Source organism: Orcinus orca, chromosome 20 (genome assembly GCF_937001465.1).
Source record: "Orcinus orca chromosome 20, mOrcOrc1.1, whole genome shotgun sequence".
Lineage (NCBI taxonomy): Eukaryota > Metazoa > Chordata > Mammalia > Artiodactyla > Delphinidae > Orcinus > Orcinus orca.
Window position 1 is genome coordinate 41881780 of NC_064578.1, and position 18469 is coordinate 41900248.

Here is an 18469-nt window from a genome sequence, read left to right on the forward strand (position 1 = left end):
ACCTGCCTCAAACTCAACACACCACAGCAGTCCCTCACCTGCCAGAGCACCTGCCCCATCTTGGTGACATACCACCCAGCTGTTCAGGACAAGAACAGAGTCACATTCAACTCCACCCTTCACTCAGGCGTCAAGGCCGGTTCCTCCCAGGAGCGTTCCCCTTGACTGCCCCTTACTCTCAACTCCGTCACCTACCCCTCCACAGCCACCTGGACCCTGCTGCCTCCTAACTGGCAGCCTGCTCCCACTCCTGCCCCACAGCTTTAAAAAACGCTAACCTGGGCTTCCCTGGTGGCTCAGTGGTTAAGAATCTGCCTGCCAATGCAGGCGACATGGGTTCAAGCCCTGGCCCTGGAAGATCCCACATGCCGCGGAGCAACTAAGCTCACGCGCCACAACTACCGAACCCACATGCCACAACTAGTGAAGCCCATGCGCCTAGAGCCCATGCTCCACAAGAGAAGCCACAACAATGAGAAGCCCGCGCACCACAACGAAGAGTAGCCCCCGCTTTCCGCAACTAGAGAAAGCCCGCGCGCAGCAACGAAGACCCAACAAAGCCAAACATTTTTTTTGTTTGTTTGTTTTTTTGTTTTTGTTTTTTCGGGGGTTTTTTTGCGGTACGCGGGCCTCTCACTGTTGTGGCCTCTCCCGTTGCGGAGCACAGGCTCCGGACGCGCAGGCTCAGCGGCCACGGCTCACAGGCCCAGCCGCTCCGCGGCATGCGGGATCCTCCCGGACCAGGGCACGAACCCGTGTCCCCTGCATCGGCAGGCGGACTCTCAACCACTGCACCACCAGGGAGGCCCCAAGCCAAACATTTTTAAAAAACAAAAAACAACAACAAAAAAGCAAGCCTGATCCTACCATTCTCCTGCCTAAATCCTTGAAGGTTTCCCCTGGTTCCCATTTCTCTCAAGACAAAGTCCAGGCAGACACCACGGCCCACCCGGCCCCTGCCCGTCTCTCTAACCAACCTCAGGGGCCACTTCCGCAGTGTGTGGCTCTAGTCTGGCCACACAAAGCCACCAACCTTTCTTGTCTCCAGCCTTTGAACAAGTGGCCCCTTGGCCTGGATCACACTCTCCTTCTCCCCTCTCTGCGCTTCCCCCAAACTCAACGGCTAACTCATCCTCGTCCTCAGGCCACAGTGTTCCCAAGTGCTTCAAGACAGGTGAGCAAGGTCTCCCAACTAGACAGGGAACCTGACGCATGGCCTTAGGATCAGATGTGAGGAGTCCACACGCCTCCCAGTCAGGGGATGACACAACCAAAGCCCTGCCTCTCCGCTCTCCTACATTCAGAATAAGTGCAGCCATACAACAAATAAAACACGTTTTAGTGCTATAAAAGAGCAACTCGAGGACTTCCCTGGTGGTGCAGTGGTTAAGAATCCGCCTGCCAACGCAGGGAACACGGGTTCGAGCCCTGGTCCGGGAAGATCCCACATGCTGCAGAGCAACTAAGCCCGTGCGCCACAACTACTGAGCCCGCGCTCTAGAGCCCGCGAGCCACAACTACTGAGCCTGTGTGCCACAACTACTGAAGCCCGCGCACCTAGAGCCTGTGCTCTGCAATAAGAGAAGCCACCACAATGAGGAGCGCGCACACCTCAACGAAGAGTAGCCCCCGCTCGCCACAACTAGACAAGCCCGTGCGCAGCAACGAAGACCCAACGCAGACAAAAATAAATCAATAAAATAAATAAATTTTATAAATAAATAAGTTAAAAAAAACCCAAACAACTCGATGGCTTAGGAAGAAAACTGGCAGCACATCGGTGGAGGGTCTCTTCAAGGGCCCACAGAGGCACCTCGCCCTGCTGCGAACCAGCAGAAAACACACTGCAGGCAGGGCTATCAGTACCAGCAGAAAAAGAGCGCAGGCAACATAAGACACGTAAAAAGGGTGCCAACTAGTCAAGACATGTGCGTGACATGAGGAAAACATGTTTACCTTTCTGGTAATAGGATCATGTATGATGTTTATTTTTATTCTTTTTCACTATCTACTTTAACTGAGCTATATACGTTTGGCTCATTTATGGTAAGATTTCTTTTAAAAACTCCTAAAGAAAAAGAGAAATTTAATTGACATTCGAGTGACGTGTGCCCTTTTGGAAAAACAGACCAACTGACAAACAAAAAATACAAAACAGAAGAGGCTGAGAGAAGAGTTCTAGGGACCAGCTTGTCTGAGGGGCTCTCTGAGATGGAGTGGGCGGGAACAGCAGGGTCTCTCACCTTCCTGGGCTGAGCTCAACAAACAGCCACAAGCCATACTCACCATTCCACAATCTCTGGATGAAGAATGGTGTTGTTGACATTGAACCTACAGAAAGAAAACAAGGCAAGTCCATTAGTTCCATGGTCTATCATCTCCCAGCAAGAAATACTTCATTCGAGACATACCAAGAGAAAGCCTGACCAAGAGAACTTTAACTTCATGACTCCCTGGACAACAGAAGGCCTGCTGCTGCTCACGTCCTGCAGCAGACTTGGCAGTCCAGGCCATGTCCTCCAGGTGTAGTCAGCTGGAGAACAAGCTGCTTGGCTGCAAAACGTCACCCTCCACCCTCGCTAGGCAGACAGCATAGCCTCTTCCATCAAGTGTACCAACATATACATAATAGGAGTCCCAGAAGAAAAGGAGAGAGCTAATGGAGCAGAAGAATATTTGAAAATAGAATGGCCAGAAACTTTGCCAATTTAATGAAAAACATCAATGTAAACATCCATAAAGCTCAATGAACTCCAAGTGGGATAAACTCAAAAGAGATCCACACCCAGACACATAATCAAACTGTCAAAAGAAAACCTTAAAAGCAGTAAGAGAAAATCAATTCATCACATGCAAAGGATCTTCAGTAAGATTAATGGCTGATTTCTCATCAGAAACTACAGAGGCCAGAAGGCAGAATACGGGATGACATATTCCAATTGCTAAAAGAAAACCATCTGTCAACGAAGATTCCATATGCAGCAAAGCTATGCTTCATAAATGAAAGAGAAATTAAAACAGTACCAGATAAACAAAAACTGAGAGAATTCATCACTAGAAGACCTAGCTTATAAGAAATACTAAAAGGAATCTTTCAGACTATAGTGAAAGGAGTTTCTAGAGAGTAACTAGGATCCATATAAGGAGAAAAGGGGCACTGGTAAAGGTAATTACATAGGCAAGTACGGAAACAGTGTAAATGTATTCTGTTTGTAAGTCCTATCTGATTTAAAAGATAACTGCATAAAGCAATAATTATAATTATAAACCTGTGTAGGTCACTGCGAAATGTATAAAGATGCAATCTGTATGCAATAACAGCACAAAGGAAGGGAGCATAATTTTTGTGTACTATTGAAACCAACTGATATTAATGCGAACTAGATTATTACAAGTTTAAGAAGTCATTTGTAATTCTCTGGGTAACCACTAAGAAAACTAAAATATACAGAAAATGAAATAAAAAAGGAATCAAAACTGTATACTGCAAAAAAAAAGTCAATTAAACACAAAAGAAGGGAGTAATGGAGAAACTGAGGAACAAAAACAATATATGACACAGAAAACTAATAACAAAATGGCAGAGAAAAGGTCTTCCTTATCAGTAATTACGTTAGATGTAAATGGATTAAATTTTCCAATTAAAAGACAAGGATTGGGCTTCCCTGGTGGCACAGTGGTTGAGAGTCCGCCTGCCTATGCAGGGGACATGGGTTCATGCCCCGGTCCGGGAAGATCCCACGTGCCACGGAGTGGCTGGGCCCATGAGCCATGGCCGCTGAGCCTTCGCGTCCGGAGACTGTGCTCCGCAACGGGAGAGACCACAACAGTGAAAGGCCCGCGTACCGCAAAAAAAAAAAAAAGACAAGGATTGGCAGAATAGATGGATAAAAAAAGACTCAACCATATGCTCTAAAGAGACACTTTAGGGCTTCCCTGGTGGCGCAGTGGTTGAGAGTCCACCTGCCGATGCAGGGGACACGTGTTCGTGCCCCAGTCCGGGAAGATCCCACGTGCCGCGGAGTGGCTGGGCCTGTGAGCCATGGCCGCTGGGCCTGCGCATCCGGAGCCTGTGCTCCGCAACGGGAGAGGCCACAGCAGTGAGAGGCCTGCGTACCGCAAAAAAAAAAGAGAGACACTTTAGACTCAAAGACACAAGATGAAAGTGAAAGGATGGGAAAAGATATATTATGCAAACAGAAACCAATATATCCATAGACTGGAATATTTCTCAGCCACAAAAATGACCAAAGTACTGATTCATGCTACAACATGGATGAATTTTGAAAACACAGTTAGTGAATGAAGCCACATATAAAAGGCCACATACTGCATGACTCCATTTATATCAAATGCTAAAGTAGGCAAATCCATAGACAGAAAATAGATTAGTGGTGGCCAAGGGAATGACTGCTAATGGGTACAGGGTTTCTTCTTGGGTGATGAAAATATTCTAAAATTGATTGTGATGATGACTGCACAAACCTATAGACATACAAAAAGGCATTTTAGTTGTACAGTTTAAGTGGGTCAGCTGTATAAGGTATGTGAATTATATTCTGACAAAGCTGTTTTTAAAAACTTACTGAATTATACACATAATGAATTTTATTGTATATAAATTTTATTCTAATAAAATTGATTTATAAAAATTGACAGAAATGAGAAACAGATAAATCGACAAGCATAGTTTCAGATTTTCACATACCTCTTCTGATGACAGAACAAGCAAACAGAGAAATCAGTAAAGTTGCAGAAGATACAAACAATACAATTAACCGACCTAATTTCATTGACATATACAGAACACTACAGCCAACAACTGCAGACTACGTGCTCTCTAAGTATACATGAAACACTTATCATGAAACAACATCATATGTTGGAAGTTTCAACAAATTTCAAAGGGTTGAAATACAGAGAATATTCATTGATTACAGTAGAATTAAACTAGAAATCAGTAACAGAAAAATATAAAATCCAAAATTGTTTGGGAATTAAGCAATAAACTTCTAAATACCTACAGTTCAAAGAAGAGAAAATAATAAAATCAGAAAATAAAACCATGAAATATCGTAACTGGTGAAATGCTGCTAAAGCAGTGCTTAGAGGAAAATTTATAGCTCTAAATGTAGGCAGTAGAAAAGAACATTGAAAATCAATGATCTAAACTTCCATCCCGGGACTTCCCTGGTGGCGCAGTGGTTAAGAATCCACCTGCCAATGCAGGGAACACAGGTTCGACCCCTGGTCCAGGAAGAGCCCACATGCCACAGAGCTACTGGGCCCACGTGCCGCAACTACCGAAGCCTGCATGACGCAACTACTGAGCCTGCATGCTGCAACTACTGAAGCCCACGCACCTAGAGCCCGTGCTCCACAACAAGAGAAGTCACTGCAATGAGAAGCCCATGCACCACAAGGAAGAGTGGGCCCCCGCTTGGCGCAAGTAGAGAAAGCCCATGTGCAACAACGAAGACCCAACGCAGCCAAATAAATAAATAAATAAAAATAAACTTCCATCCCAGAAATATCTTTCTTCTTTCTCAATGAACTAGAGAAAGAACAAATAAAACCTAAAGAGATTAGAACATTTTTAAAGCAAAAGATCAATGAAATAAAAAGCAAACATACAATAGAGACAAATCTACAAAGCCAAAAGTTCTTTGATAAGATGAACATAACTGAAAAGGGAACCCAGGAGACAAAAGGATCAGGTTGGGGCACATCCCTGACACTTCTGTCATGCGTGACTCAGAGCTCAAGCTATCAGTGAGACAGCTAGGTAAGCGCAATGTGGTCCAGCACAATGTATGGGCCTCAGCAGAGAAGCCTTGGGAAGCCTTCAATCCTCAGGATTCTGAGGCCTGCTCTATCTCAAGCCAGGATATCACACAGGGCATACAGGATTGTGACCCACCAGGAATCCTCCATGGCCTCACTGATGGGTGTTTGAAAACACCTATCTAATGCTGTCGTTGTGCAGCTGGTACCCCCACTTCTGGCTGAAGGAGGGACAAGGACGAGGAGAGGGAAGGAGGTATTAGCAGGCTGAAAGGATTCCAGATCTTCAAAGCTTTCGGGATCCCTAACTATAAAAATAAGACTACTAAATTCAAAGTCTACCAAAGTGTTGTAGAATCAAGCCCTACTTGTGAAATATCAGAGAGATCACAGAGAGCCAACCTGGCTCAGAGTGAAGAACAGAGCAGGAGATGACATAAATAAAGACGGCAATATAGACCGTCTCCCATTCTGCCAAATATCACTTTGACGCTAGGAAAAGCGATGGGCTATCTCCTCAAAAGCCAAACACGCCAGTAAAATCTCACGTTACAAAACATATGTACATATACACACATGCACACACACACATAAACAGCAAGGTGACCAGGCACAAAGACAAAGATGCAAACACACAGACACACACAGAGACAGGCATACACTTAGAAAAGAGGCGCAGGCAGACACACACAGATGTATATTCATGGACACAGGCAAATACATGCACACACACACACAAAGGCATAAACATGGACTAACACCCAAATATACACACAAACAGAAACACACAGACTCACACAAATGCACATTCAGACAGAGAAACACCCTCAGACACACACATAAGAGTCCAAAAGACATTCACGGCAATGTCAGTGGTTTAACTCAGGTAATGAAATTTGAACACTCCTTGCTTTCGCCTCTGTGCTAGTTAGAGCTTTCTATACCGAGCATGTAATAATTGTGTAAAAACAACAACAAAGCCCACCAGAGCCCATGAAGGTGGGGAATGTCCTGGAAGCTGAGGCTACCTCCCTGGTGGGCTCTAGCTGTGGGCTGGGTGATAGACAGTGAGTAGTGAGAGCCCAGCCAGCCCTGCTCCAGCCCCGGGGCTCCTCCCTGCAGTTTCTAACTGGAAGATGGAGAACAGGTCCCAGAAGGCCCCCACTCCACCCTCACTGGGGGCTGGGGCGGGTTCTCGTCTCCTCAGGAGACTCGGAGATTCCATGAGCCATAATCAGAACCTCAATCCAAACTGTTAACTTGATACATAAGTTAACAGTAACCAGAAAGCCACTGGTCCCCACACCACAGACTGGCATTTTATTGTAACTGTCAAGTTTTAATAATGTCCCTCTACTTCTTGGGTTTGAAAATTCACATCCCTGAACATTAATATTCCTGCATTAATAACCCCCAAATTCAGCAATTTCATACTTAACTGCTTATTTAAATGGAATTAATTTGTAACCAATCATCGTCAAATATGCAAGGCAATTTAAGTAAATGCCACAAGATAAGAAATGTGCTTATCCTGAATAACCAGCTAATGTAAAACAGCGACCATATTTCTCCGTCAGACAACGGCGTGAAACAGAGAGCTCTCTACTCGCTGCCCCCACCCAGGGCTCCTGGGCAGTCTGCCTGCCTTGGACGGAACTGCCTCAGGCCAAGAAGGCGGCCCATAGGCCACCTGGCCCCCCACAGATAATCTCTTTCCCTTCATAGCCAGGGTCTGTCCGTCTGTCTGTCTGAGGAAAACCTGCTCTCAAGTCTACCTCTCCTCTGATGCTAACGAAGACAAATCATGTCTGCCTCTGCTCCCAGGCCGCAGGACCCAGCTGCTCCAGGCAGCTGTGGTATGTGCCGCCCCCAGGAAGAAGGCGTCTTCCCTGTGCAGCTACCCTCTCCACAGACCAGCCCCGGCCCCGCCCTCACCAGCACCTGGCGACGAGCACCTGACCCTGTCCTCTGGCCGGAGCCCACTACAGGGCCTGCTCCTTCCACCCCTTCCCTGGGAGCTGTCCGGGCGCCAATCCCGCCGTACAGGGAGCTGTGGCCGGGGCTGGAGTCAAACTCAGCACGAGGCCTACAGACTGTCCCCACCTGCTCCCTTCACCCCAGCATAATCACACCCTGGCTCCCCAGGGAGGACAAGGTCACACCCCTTGGTGAGCCCAGGGGCCCCTGGCCGTGGGGAGATCCCAGTGCATGTCTACCGCCCCACGCCGCCTCTGCCTCCCTGCTCCCAGTCCCCTGCGACCCCACCACTGTGACACCTGGCACACCCCCTGCCGTGGGCAGCAGGCGGCCTGGCCCTGATATGGGAAGGCCAAGAGAGGTCTGAGGGCTCCCAGGACCAAACCCACAGTCCCACCGAGGTGACAGGCCCAAGGCAGCCGACCCTGAGGAGCCACGTCTGGAGAGGTCACAGCTGGGTGGACAGGTGAGGCCACTGTTCCATCACAAGCTCCCTCCTGCCCCCAGGCGAAGGGATAAAGGTGGCCTGGGGCAGCCCATCAGGACAAACCGAGAGGCCAAAACCTGAACTTCTGCCAGACCAGGTCAGTGAAGGATCCAAGATGGGAGGTGTTGCAGAGAAGTTCAAAAGGGTCAAAAGCAAAAATTCCAGGAATAAGGCGCCTCATTAGGGCAGTGAGAAGTGACCGAGGATAGAAGCAGCTGAGTGAGTATTAGAAAGTAGGACGACAGCAAGATTCATCTTGCATAGGAAACAGGCTATTATTATCCCTGCAAACAGCGGGAGGTGCTCACAGCTGGCAGGTGAATGCGGTCACCGAGCCGCAGCGGCTCTGGAGGACAAGGGCCTCTCCAGCCTGGCGCAGGGTCCGAAAGGTGGCAGAGCTGGGGTGGCTGGGAGACAGGGGGCTGAGCTGCACCCAGACCCCAGGAATACAGACACGACTTTCTGCAGGGAAGGCGCTGGCAGGGGGCCCGAGGTCAGTGGCCACAGTGCGCCGCAGGGTGCTGATGGGGGGGCGGTACCCAAATGGAGCAACCCCTAAGGGCAGAGCTACACAAAGGGTGCTACAGTGGGAGGTAAGGCCCAGAGCAAGGTGTGAGGGGACAGGAGGGGAGGCAGTACCACAGGGGGTCCGGGGGACCCCAAGGCAGGGAGGGCTCTCACCTGCGATACTTCAGCCAAGTCAGAAAACTCAGCCTGCCACATGGGTGTGGAAACGAATCCCCCCAGCATGGGAGCAGGCGCTCAGCCCAGCGGTGAGGGGCCTGGGGAGCAGCTCACAGCCAGCCCCCGTCTGCACTGGACCATGGGTTGGAGAGGGCCAGCCTGGCAGAGTGTGCAAAGTTAAGGCTCTCCAGAAACACTCCCAACGTGGGGTGGGGTGTTGGCCAAGCACAGGCTCCTCTGGGCTCTTGGCAGGGGCCACGGGGACTCAGGGAGCAGCAGGGCACAGAGGCTGGGGTCTGCTCAGTGGAGGGAGAGGTCAGTTCACAGTGGCACTCCTCCCGGGGGAGTGGGGACAAGGCCTCAACTTCCACTGCTCACAGAGAGTGATGATGCCCCTGGAGTCCCCCACCGCTCCCCCAGAAAACCTGGGCCCCGGGTGCTTGAGAAGGCATTCTCTGCAGCAGAGACCTCGGCTGGGAGGTGGGGCAAGAAAGACCCCACAGCTCACTGACATCCAGGAGTCTTGTCATCGGACATCCTGAAGTCTGCTGGCCCACTACACAGCTGGGGAAACTGACGCTCAGAGGGGCACTGGGGCGTGATGGGGGCTTGCTCAGGGGCAACTGTTTATTAAGTACCAGCTCCACGCCAGGCTCCGGACAAGCGGGATCGCATTTCATCCCACAGCAAGCACGAGCAGCACCATGCTTCCCGCGGGAGAGCTGAGGCTTGGAGGCAAGTTCTGCTAAGGTCACAGAACCGGTCGGTGTGGCAGCCACCAGGGCTCCCTCCTTCTAGCTCAGGGCTTCCCCACAAGGCAGTGAGACCCAAGTCGAGACTGAAGAGGCCAGCCCACGGGACCAGAGTGTAGGCAGGTGAGCAGGGCACAGGAGCCGCCCCGCACCGGGCAGTGTTGGGGGACGAGGGGAGGCTCGGATCAGGACGGGCAGCAGGAAGCTGTGCCCCGTACCACTCCCCTCAAGGGCCTGGAGGAAGACAGCGGCTCCACGGCCAGCATCTCAACAAGCTGGGCTAATCGCTGCTGGGGTGGGAGGCGAGGCCGCTCTGGGGAGCTCCCAAGAGGATGCGGAGATGCGTGCGACGAAAAGAAGCACACCCGATGCCCCACCGCTCTTATCACTGGGGGAAGTGACACGTATTTATGAGCTCATAATCCCTCCTCATCACATCACACATCACACACGCACAGATTCCCGTGGCTCAGGCTCATACATAATTACAAGGCACTTCCTCGGTCCAGCAAAGGACAGAGGATGCCGTGATGCAGAGTACAGGCTGGGGTGGGGGAGGGGCCGGGGCCGGGGCCGGAGAAACAGGAGACCAGGCGAGCTGTCCACACTCAGCAGCCCCAAGGAGCAGGTGCCTCCCCTCAAGGGCTCATCTGCTGCAGCCTCGGGTCCTACAGACCGCTCCCCGCAGGGCCAGGCAGCAGCCAGCCCGGGGACACAGGCATGGCTGGCAGGCGGCACTCTCCTGGGGCCAGGGCATGAGGGTGGCAAGGCGGGAGAGGTGCTAGCTCCCTGTGCCCAACACCTGCCCTCCTGCCTGGGGAGGCCTAGAAGGGGGAACAGAGCTGGGGGGCTCGGCCTGGGGCTACGCTGGGGAGCGAGGGCAGGTAAGGGGGCAGCCACCTGGGACTGGGGCAGCAGGGGACAAGGGGAAGCTACGAGCCAGGCTGGGGGAGGTCAGCGGCTAGGAGTGAGGGGAGGGGGCTGATGAAAACGAAGACCATGGAGCTCAGAGCAGGTCCCTGGAAGGAAAACAGCCGCCCCACGTGTGTGCATGGTTGCCCAGGCTTCCCTAAGCACGTGGCGGGCCTGTGCTTTCACAGTAGAGCTTGACAGGGAAGTGGCATCGATCCTTAAAGTCAAGGTTGGAGTGAATTTAGGCCAATTACTTTTCTAAGCATGTCCTCGCATCACCCAGTCTAACCCCTTTTTAGCATCCTCCTGTTTGTGTGTTCTGTGTCTAGTCTGTAGACTGGGCCAGCCTGCTGGTGAAGATGTGAGCTGATGGAGGATGAAAGGAGACGGTTCCCGGGGCCCCAGGACTCACTTGCTGATGCCCTCGAAGGAGGCCTCCCTGCAGATGCTGCCGCTGTCAGTGTTGACGCCGCGCTGGAGAGAGAGAGGGAACGTGAGGGCGCAGACCCGCCACACGGGGCGACGACGGGGAGCCCCCGCCTCAGCCCAGCCAACCCATCCCTTCCCGCCTTTCAGGTAACTCCAGGCCGGGCCCCAGCACAAGGGCAGCCCTCCTTTCTCTGCTGCAGCTTGAAAAGGAGAGAAAGCAAGGCCTCCTCCGTCCAAGCACCTTGCTGACCCAAGCTCGGGCTGCCTGGGCACAGGTGGAGGCTGGGCGAGAAGACCTCGGACTGGGACCACCTCCAACCACAAATCCCCCCGCTGCCCCAAGGCTGGCTGGTCTCCCTGTGCACGTGTCTGCACACACGCTCCCCACAGACAGTGTCCTGAAAAGCACTGTCAAATCCGGCCCTTCCAGAGACACGGGTGTGACCCGACTCAGGCAGGAGGGGCATTTCTCCGTGACACCGAGACTCTGTGTTACATTCCTCTCCTTTCCCTAACTGTAAGGAGACTCCAGCTGGAACTTAGACAGGAGCGGAGACAAAACAAAAGATTCAGAGGAAAACGTGCCATGCCCAGAGAGGCCAGGCCTTTTAAATCGCCTTTTAATTCTTCCTCAAGACCTACAGGTCGATGTCTAACTGTATCCCCCCCAAAAAACACACTGAACCCTCCGTGACCACAATCATAACGTTCTTCTCAGCCGTCAAAACTGCAGGGTGGAAAAAAGAGATCACGTGTAGCGCTAACAAAAATAACTGAGAAAAACTATTTCGGTAAAAATCAATTAACAAAGGAGAGAAGGGTCACTTTGGGAGGGTAGAAGGGCTGCATACTCTTCATATTTGAAGCTCCCCAAGGTTGAAGTATAAGAAAGCAGACTTCTCCTCAGAGCGATTTCACAGCCTCAGCACCCCCGCCCCGCCCTGCGAGGGTGCGCCGTGCACCCCTGCCTGCCCCAGGCTGCAGCAGGCCCTCCGCCATTTAGTGCCCCGATGCCACACAGCCCAGCACCCTCATGGGCAGATGCAAAGGGTGTGTTCACCGACACACTCTACGCTGCACATTATTTGAAGTGCACGTTTTGATACGTTCTCTATCAACAACGGAGGAGAGACAGTGTGGAAGCAAATTGATATTCTACGTCCACAAACCCCAAGAGCTCAACCTGACACAAATACATCCTCCAGTCAGGTTTTAACCCTCGGAGTATGCGTGGCGTCTCGTCCACAGTGGCCTCGGGACAGGACACAGCCCAGGTCGACTGGAGAATGGAGGACGTGGTCCTGGACACGTTTAGCAATTCAGACTGAGCTGTCACTATTTATCAGCAATGACCCTTGTTTTCAATCCTCCCCACGGCCCTGACCTCTGCAGGGGCAAGCGGCTCCCTAAAGCCCCTCCCCGTACTCAAACGCTGCCTGGTCCCTGAACACCAGCCACTTACCAAAGTGAGGAGGACGGAGGGGCTCCGTGATGTCAGGACGCTGGCGATCTGAAAGGTCAGAAAGAAAAATCCACTTTAGTGCCACCACGGGAAGCCTGATGGCGAGGACGCACCAGCGTTATTAAATACTGACAGCTCATCCTTAAAGCAGAAGTTTACAGAGAATAAGGGACTTCTGAAAGCCACACAGCTATCAGGTAACAGAGAGGGACCCAAACCTAAACCCGGCTTCCCCACGTGCTGCCCTGGCTCCGAGCCCCACACAGATCCCAGCTCCTAAGAGCCAGACCCACTCGCCCTCCAAGGCTAGCACCTCTGTTCATCTGCCTGGTCCCTCATGAAAGACCCACTGAGGCAATCTCTTCGGCACTGGTGCCCAGGGTAGACACCCTCCTCCCTGCCCCCTTCATCCCCCTGACCACATGGACTTGCCACCCCCAACCCTACATCCTCGCTTTCCATCCCTCCATGGCCCACTCAGGGCCCTGCACACTGGCTGCTTCCCACCCGACCCCCTGAACGAGCTTGCCACGCAAGCTCACCTCCCCATGCCTCTGCCTGGGCTCACCTCTGCCCGGGACGCCTTCTCCCCATAGTAGCCGCTTCCTCAATTTGAGCTCAGGACTGAGGTCTCTGGTCCCCCGGCGGGTTGGTCCACTCCCTCCTCTACTGCCCCCCGGCCGGTCACACTGCCTCAGCCATGACATCCTCACCCCAAGGGGGCGGGCCACCCCGGTGGGACCACCTTCTTCCTCTCCTGGCCCTACCCCTGCTCTGCATCTTGGCCACTGCAGCTCCTACTGTACTGAGCCCCCTCCCCACGCTCCCACCCTGAACTCTCACACCCTGACACAGGGCGAGAGTGAGGATTTGTTGTTTGTTGTTTCAACAGCTTTACTGAGTCATCACCGACATACTCTACACCGCACCTTATTTGAAGTGCACGTTTTGATAAGTTCTGACATATATGTATACATGCTTTTTAATACTGAGAGGCTCCCAGAGAAAACCTGGAAGATACCGAAAACTATAAAAAGATAAAATACACCTACAAAACCATCCCCTGAGACTTTTTATCTCTGCACATAAAAACAGAGATCTGTAATGACATTTGGATCATATGAAGTTACATGCTTCGCTTATTTCCTGTCATTAAATATTCTTCAAACACGCCATTTTTACCAGTCACTACTGCGGGGGATGGTAAACGTCCAGGGAACGCCTGATTACACAGCCTGTGCCACTCACTGCAGGCTCATCTCATGTAACCACCCAGGAAGCTGGTACTGCAAATGTCCAGATTTCACCAGTGAAAAGGCTTATGGGTTAATCTGCCCATAGTTAAAAGAGAGCACAGTGGTGGCTGCGTCATATTCTCTTAACAGATCTGGCATAGTTTATTTATTCATTCCTCTACTGGGCACTTACATTATTTCTAATGATTAACTTTACAAAGTATGCCCCGATGGGCATCCTGATATAAAGTCTTTACTTCCTTAAAAAAATAAATGACTTCCTTAAAAAAAAAAAAAATTGACCCAGTGAAACTGCTGGGTGACAAGCCCCATACTTTGTCAAGGTTTTGATGCTCACGGCCACATGACTCACCCTCCCACAAGCCCAATGCTCCATCTCCCTGGACCCTCCTCGTTTGCTCAGTAACTGCTCTGAGAATGACTGAAGCCCAGCCTCTGAGCTGCACACACAAGGGCGTGGTGAGTTGCTAGCACGCCCCAGGCCCTCTGCGAGGAGGGGGCGGCTCATTAGAAGGAACCAGAGCCGCACTTGGCCCTGGGTGTGCTGTTACGGCGACTGAAGGGTCTATATTCATCAGCACAGAGCGGTCCGTCAATTGCGGCAGCACAACCAGAGCACGAGTAGGCACTTGGGGACTGTATGTGCTATTGTCCTTGGAAGAGGGGAGCAGGATAACAAACGTGTGGGCTGCTGGTTTTTCTCTCGGCTGTGACTCAGGACGTGCTGCTTGGGGATAACGGAGGAGAAAGCAGCCCTCTCAATGCCACCCGATGTGCACACGGATGGAGGCGGCCTGACGCAGCAGGCCGGGCGTCTGCTGGTCCTGGCAGGGCAGCATCTTTTATTGATCGTGAACACTTGAGTGGGCCCTGGTTACCTCTGCGGCTGCAAAACCTCCCCCAGCCAGGCCGCTGCACCTGCCCTTCCCCGTGGAGACCAATCAGTGCTACCCTCTCGTCAGCACACCCTGATTCCCTGCCTCCGAAATTAAGGCGACGGACGTGAGGCAGCTATGCGTCACAGGTAGGAACTACAGCTCCGCACACAGGACGACGTGGCTCTGTCCACACGGGGCCTCGTTTCCGTGGACCAGTGGTCACTGGGGACCCACCAGCTCTCATGAACCAGCGCTGTTAAACGCCTTGCCTTGCTTCATGCCGCAGCATCAGTTTCCCAGGTAGCCTGGCCTCTCCGGCAGGTCGCAGTGGACGGCACACACAGAACTCTCCAGCGCCCTGTGGACCAGGATCCTCCCCTGGGGACAGTCAGAGGCTTCCCGTGGAGGCCTCACGCACCCTCGTGCCCAAAGCTCCCACCAGGCCTGCTGGCCACTCTTCAAGGGTGACGATCCAGAGAAAGGGGCTGGACAATCCTTGACCAGTGCTGTCAAGAGAGCCTGCACTGCTCCGGGAGCTGGGCTTCACTGTGCAGAAAGCAAAGCTTTTAAAACTGAACCTTCTTCACGGCAGTCTGAAACAGGGCTGAACGCTGGTGGCCGGCAATGCATTTAAAATGTTCAATTTTGGGGTAATTCCTTGGCAGTCCAGTGGTTGGGACTCCGCACTCTCACTGCCAAGGGTCCGGGTTCGATCCCTAGTCAGGGAACTAGGATCCCACAAGCCACGTGGTGCAGCCAAAATAAATAGCTAAATAAAAATCTAAAAATAAAAATTTCAATTTGTTTCTAAAATTTAAATATTGGGAAAGACCACGAACAACATGGATTTGCAGCTACTCGTGAACAACTGGTGCATCTAGTAACCTGGGGCGAGCAGTCCCACACAGCATTCAGAGGGCCCGCCGCAGACCCCACCACTCCCTGACGCCTCTACCCACCGAGGCAGAGGCAGGCAGCATCCATCACTGTGCTGCCACCAAGGTCTCTTACATGCGAGCCAGTGACCCTGGCAACATCTGCCTGGTGCTATGAAGGAGAACACAAAACGTGCCCTCCGCCTGGCCAACTCCCGCCCCCTGCATACCAGCCACCGCACCGCACCTTGACGGCAATGCCTAGTAGCCCCTCTCAATGTTCTCCTGAGCTCCCCCCTCTCGGGGAGCCACCATTCACTCTACCTTCTCAATAAACTCAGGATCACCTACAGGAGGCGGGAAACTAGATAGCCAGGTTTGCTACATCAGACACCTGTGCTGCACATGTGGTATCGAGTGACGGGCCGCGGCCTGGGGTGGGGGCTTCCTGCCCTCTTTCACAGGAGACAAGTGTCAGCTGCTTCTCGTCTGTGATTTGTGGCCAAGGCTGCCCAAGGTTGTTAGATCAAGCTGAGCACCACAGAACTGGTCCAGGGAACCCTTCCCCAACATAAAGGGCTTCCTGTCGCTTTCCATGATGGAGTAGCCCCAGGCACCCTCGAGTGCCTCCCAGCCCAGGTGTCTGTACTTGAGTCGGGCTCCATTTCAAGCCACAGAAAATCAAAGGCACTTGGAAGCCTTGTCCCCTCTGGAGGCGTGTCCTGCAGCATCCGCTCACTTCTGACAGGGCAAAGGCGGAGGTGGAGGGCGAGCTGCCGGGGTCCAAAGTTGGTGGGGTCAAATCCCAACCCTGGTACTCCATGGCCACGCAGCCGTGCACGAGGCCCTTCACTGCTCGGAGCCTTGGATTCCTCTCGACGGGGTGAGACTGTGGTCCACCATGGGACAGGGCGGAGGGAGGAGGGGATCTGTGTGAGCTGCCGAGGTTGCTGGAACCTGCAGGTGCCATCCTGGAGTGGAGCGCCTGTCCCACGGTCCACAGGAGCCCTCGCTTCCAATAAGATGCACAGCAGTAATCATCACAACAGGGCCGATTAACGATGACGGTGATGACGGCGCGGCCCCGCAGAAAGCACCGTGCTCTCACCGCCACTGAAGCCTTCACTTCAGATTCTGCTTCATAAATACAGACTCAGGTGAGCTGGTCTGCGGGGCTCTAATTCTACACTATCATGACAGGCCTTCCTGGCCTGTCACTCAAGACCTCCTCTGTTTTACCTCATTTGGAGGCCGGCTCTCCTTCTCCCCAGAAATCACTGTGTAAATGGAGCTGAGTTCACGGCCACCGCCCCCCTCCCCGCCCACCCCGGTCATAAAAGCAAAAACACCAGACTGTGGCTGGGAGGCTGCGGCAGAGAGACGCTCTGACTCGAGGCGCTGGGCCTCAGGGCCCATCCCAGGCTGCCCCCTCCAGGTTTCACACCGAGGAGACCCAGAAGGTCAAGGTCCCAAAGAGCAATAATGTTAAGATGCAGTTTACAAAGGTAGGAGGGATACACCCACCAAAGGAGAGGGTCAGAACAAAATCACAACTAAGGATGGGCATCCCTCTCTCTCTAGCACTTCAAAAATACAAGGTACAGTAAGTCCCCTACATATGAACCTTCAAGTTGCAAACTTTCAAAGATGCATAAGTACATTCCATCAACATCAGGCGTGAGTGAAATTGCAGCTTGCCCTGCATCTCCTATTGCTGATCTTTCAGCTCTACCATCTCCCACCTCCTCTCCCTCCTCCAGTCAGTAACTCCTCCTGCCTCTTCACTCAATGCCAGCCCGGCTCTTAGTGTATGACGACCTCTGTCTGGGGAAATGTGGCACGGAGGGGCTCCGTGCAGCCGGTCCTGCCAGGCCAGGGCTGCACCTCGGGCGGCGGGCACTCACCTCGGGGTGTTGCTGTTCTACCCAGCACCGATCTGCACAGAGGATGGGGCTTATGACAGCACCCAGGGACAAGCAGAGGCCTCCTGTGCGCCTGGCAGTGGTGCAGTATCAGGGGGACTTGGTCCCCCAAGGAGACGAGGGGGGCACATGGCTGTGCTCTCACCTTTGCCATGGCCTGGCCCTAACAGCAGTGGAAGTCAGGGGCAGCCCCTTTTTTTTTTTTTTTGCGGTATGCGGGCCTCTCACTGTTGTGGCCTCTCCCGTTGCGGAGCACAGGCTCGGGACGCGCAGGCTCAGCGGCCATGGCTCACGGGCCCAGCCGCTCCACGGCATGTGGGATCTTCCCAGACCGGGGCACGAACCCATGTCCCCTGCATCGGCAGGCGGACCCTCAACCACTGCGCCACCAGGGAAGCCCAGGGGCAGCCCCTTTTGACTGCCTGGATTGGGGGACAGATTCATAGCACCAGGAGGACAGTCACATACCCACCCAGGCCACATGCCACTGGGCAACCATGCTGGGAGGAGAATTAAAGCCAGGGGTCCTCCAAGCCCACCCCATCCCACAGGCCTCTCGCTGTCTGGGGCTCTTCTGACAGAGGGCCTGTGGGAAGGGCCTCCCAACGCGCGAAGGCCCAGCCAAGCCTGATCAGACCTTCACAGAGACACCCTTCCTCCGAGCAGCTCAGCGGCCACATCCAAGGTGTAAGACACCGGCGACCAGGTCAGGCACTGCCCCAGCGAAGCAGGGGCCTCCCAGGGAGGTCTGAGAGGCATGTTTCTTGCCTGCTCTCTCCAAACAAGGGCACTGCTGAGGGGGCTGGTGGCTGGACCGTGCTGTCCCGCGATGTCCAGCCAGGCTGTTGCAAGGGGAGGAGTCGGCCACTACTGACCTCGTCTGTGTACTGGACGTCGTCCACGGCGTACTTCTGCTTGAAGTGCTCCTTGGAGTGGATCCTCAAAAAGAAGCACAGGAAACGTCAGCGTCAGGGTTTGGCCGCAGCTGGGTCCAGGCTGCCTTCTGAGCTCAGGCCAAGAAGCCCCGGGCCCATCCCTGCCCCAGCCGGCA

General features: G+C 53.0%; 1 protein-coding gene across 1 annotated transcript in view; it reads right to left on the minus strand.

The window, feature by feature from the left end:
- Positions 1-18469, minus strand: part of PEPD (peptidase D) — a 114503-nt gene that overhangs the window by 77563 nt on the left and 18471 nt on the right. Inside the window, exons 4-7 of the mRNA XM_004284143.3 lie at positions 18294-18357; positions 12488-12535; positions 11009-11070; positions 2287-2331 (exon numbers count right to left, since the gene is read on the minus strand). Coding sequence (XP_004284191.1) covers positions 2287-2331; positions 11009-11070; positions 12488-12535; positions 18294-18357 — 219 coding nt within the window. The remainder of the gene's footprint in view (positions 1-2286; positions 2332-11008; positions 11071-12487; positions 12536-18293; positions 18358-18469) is intronic.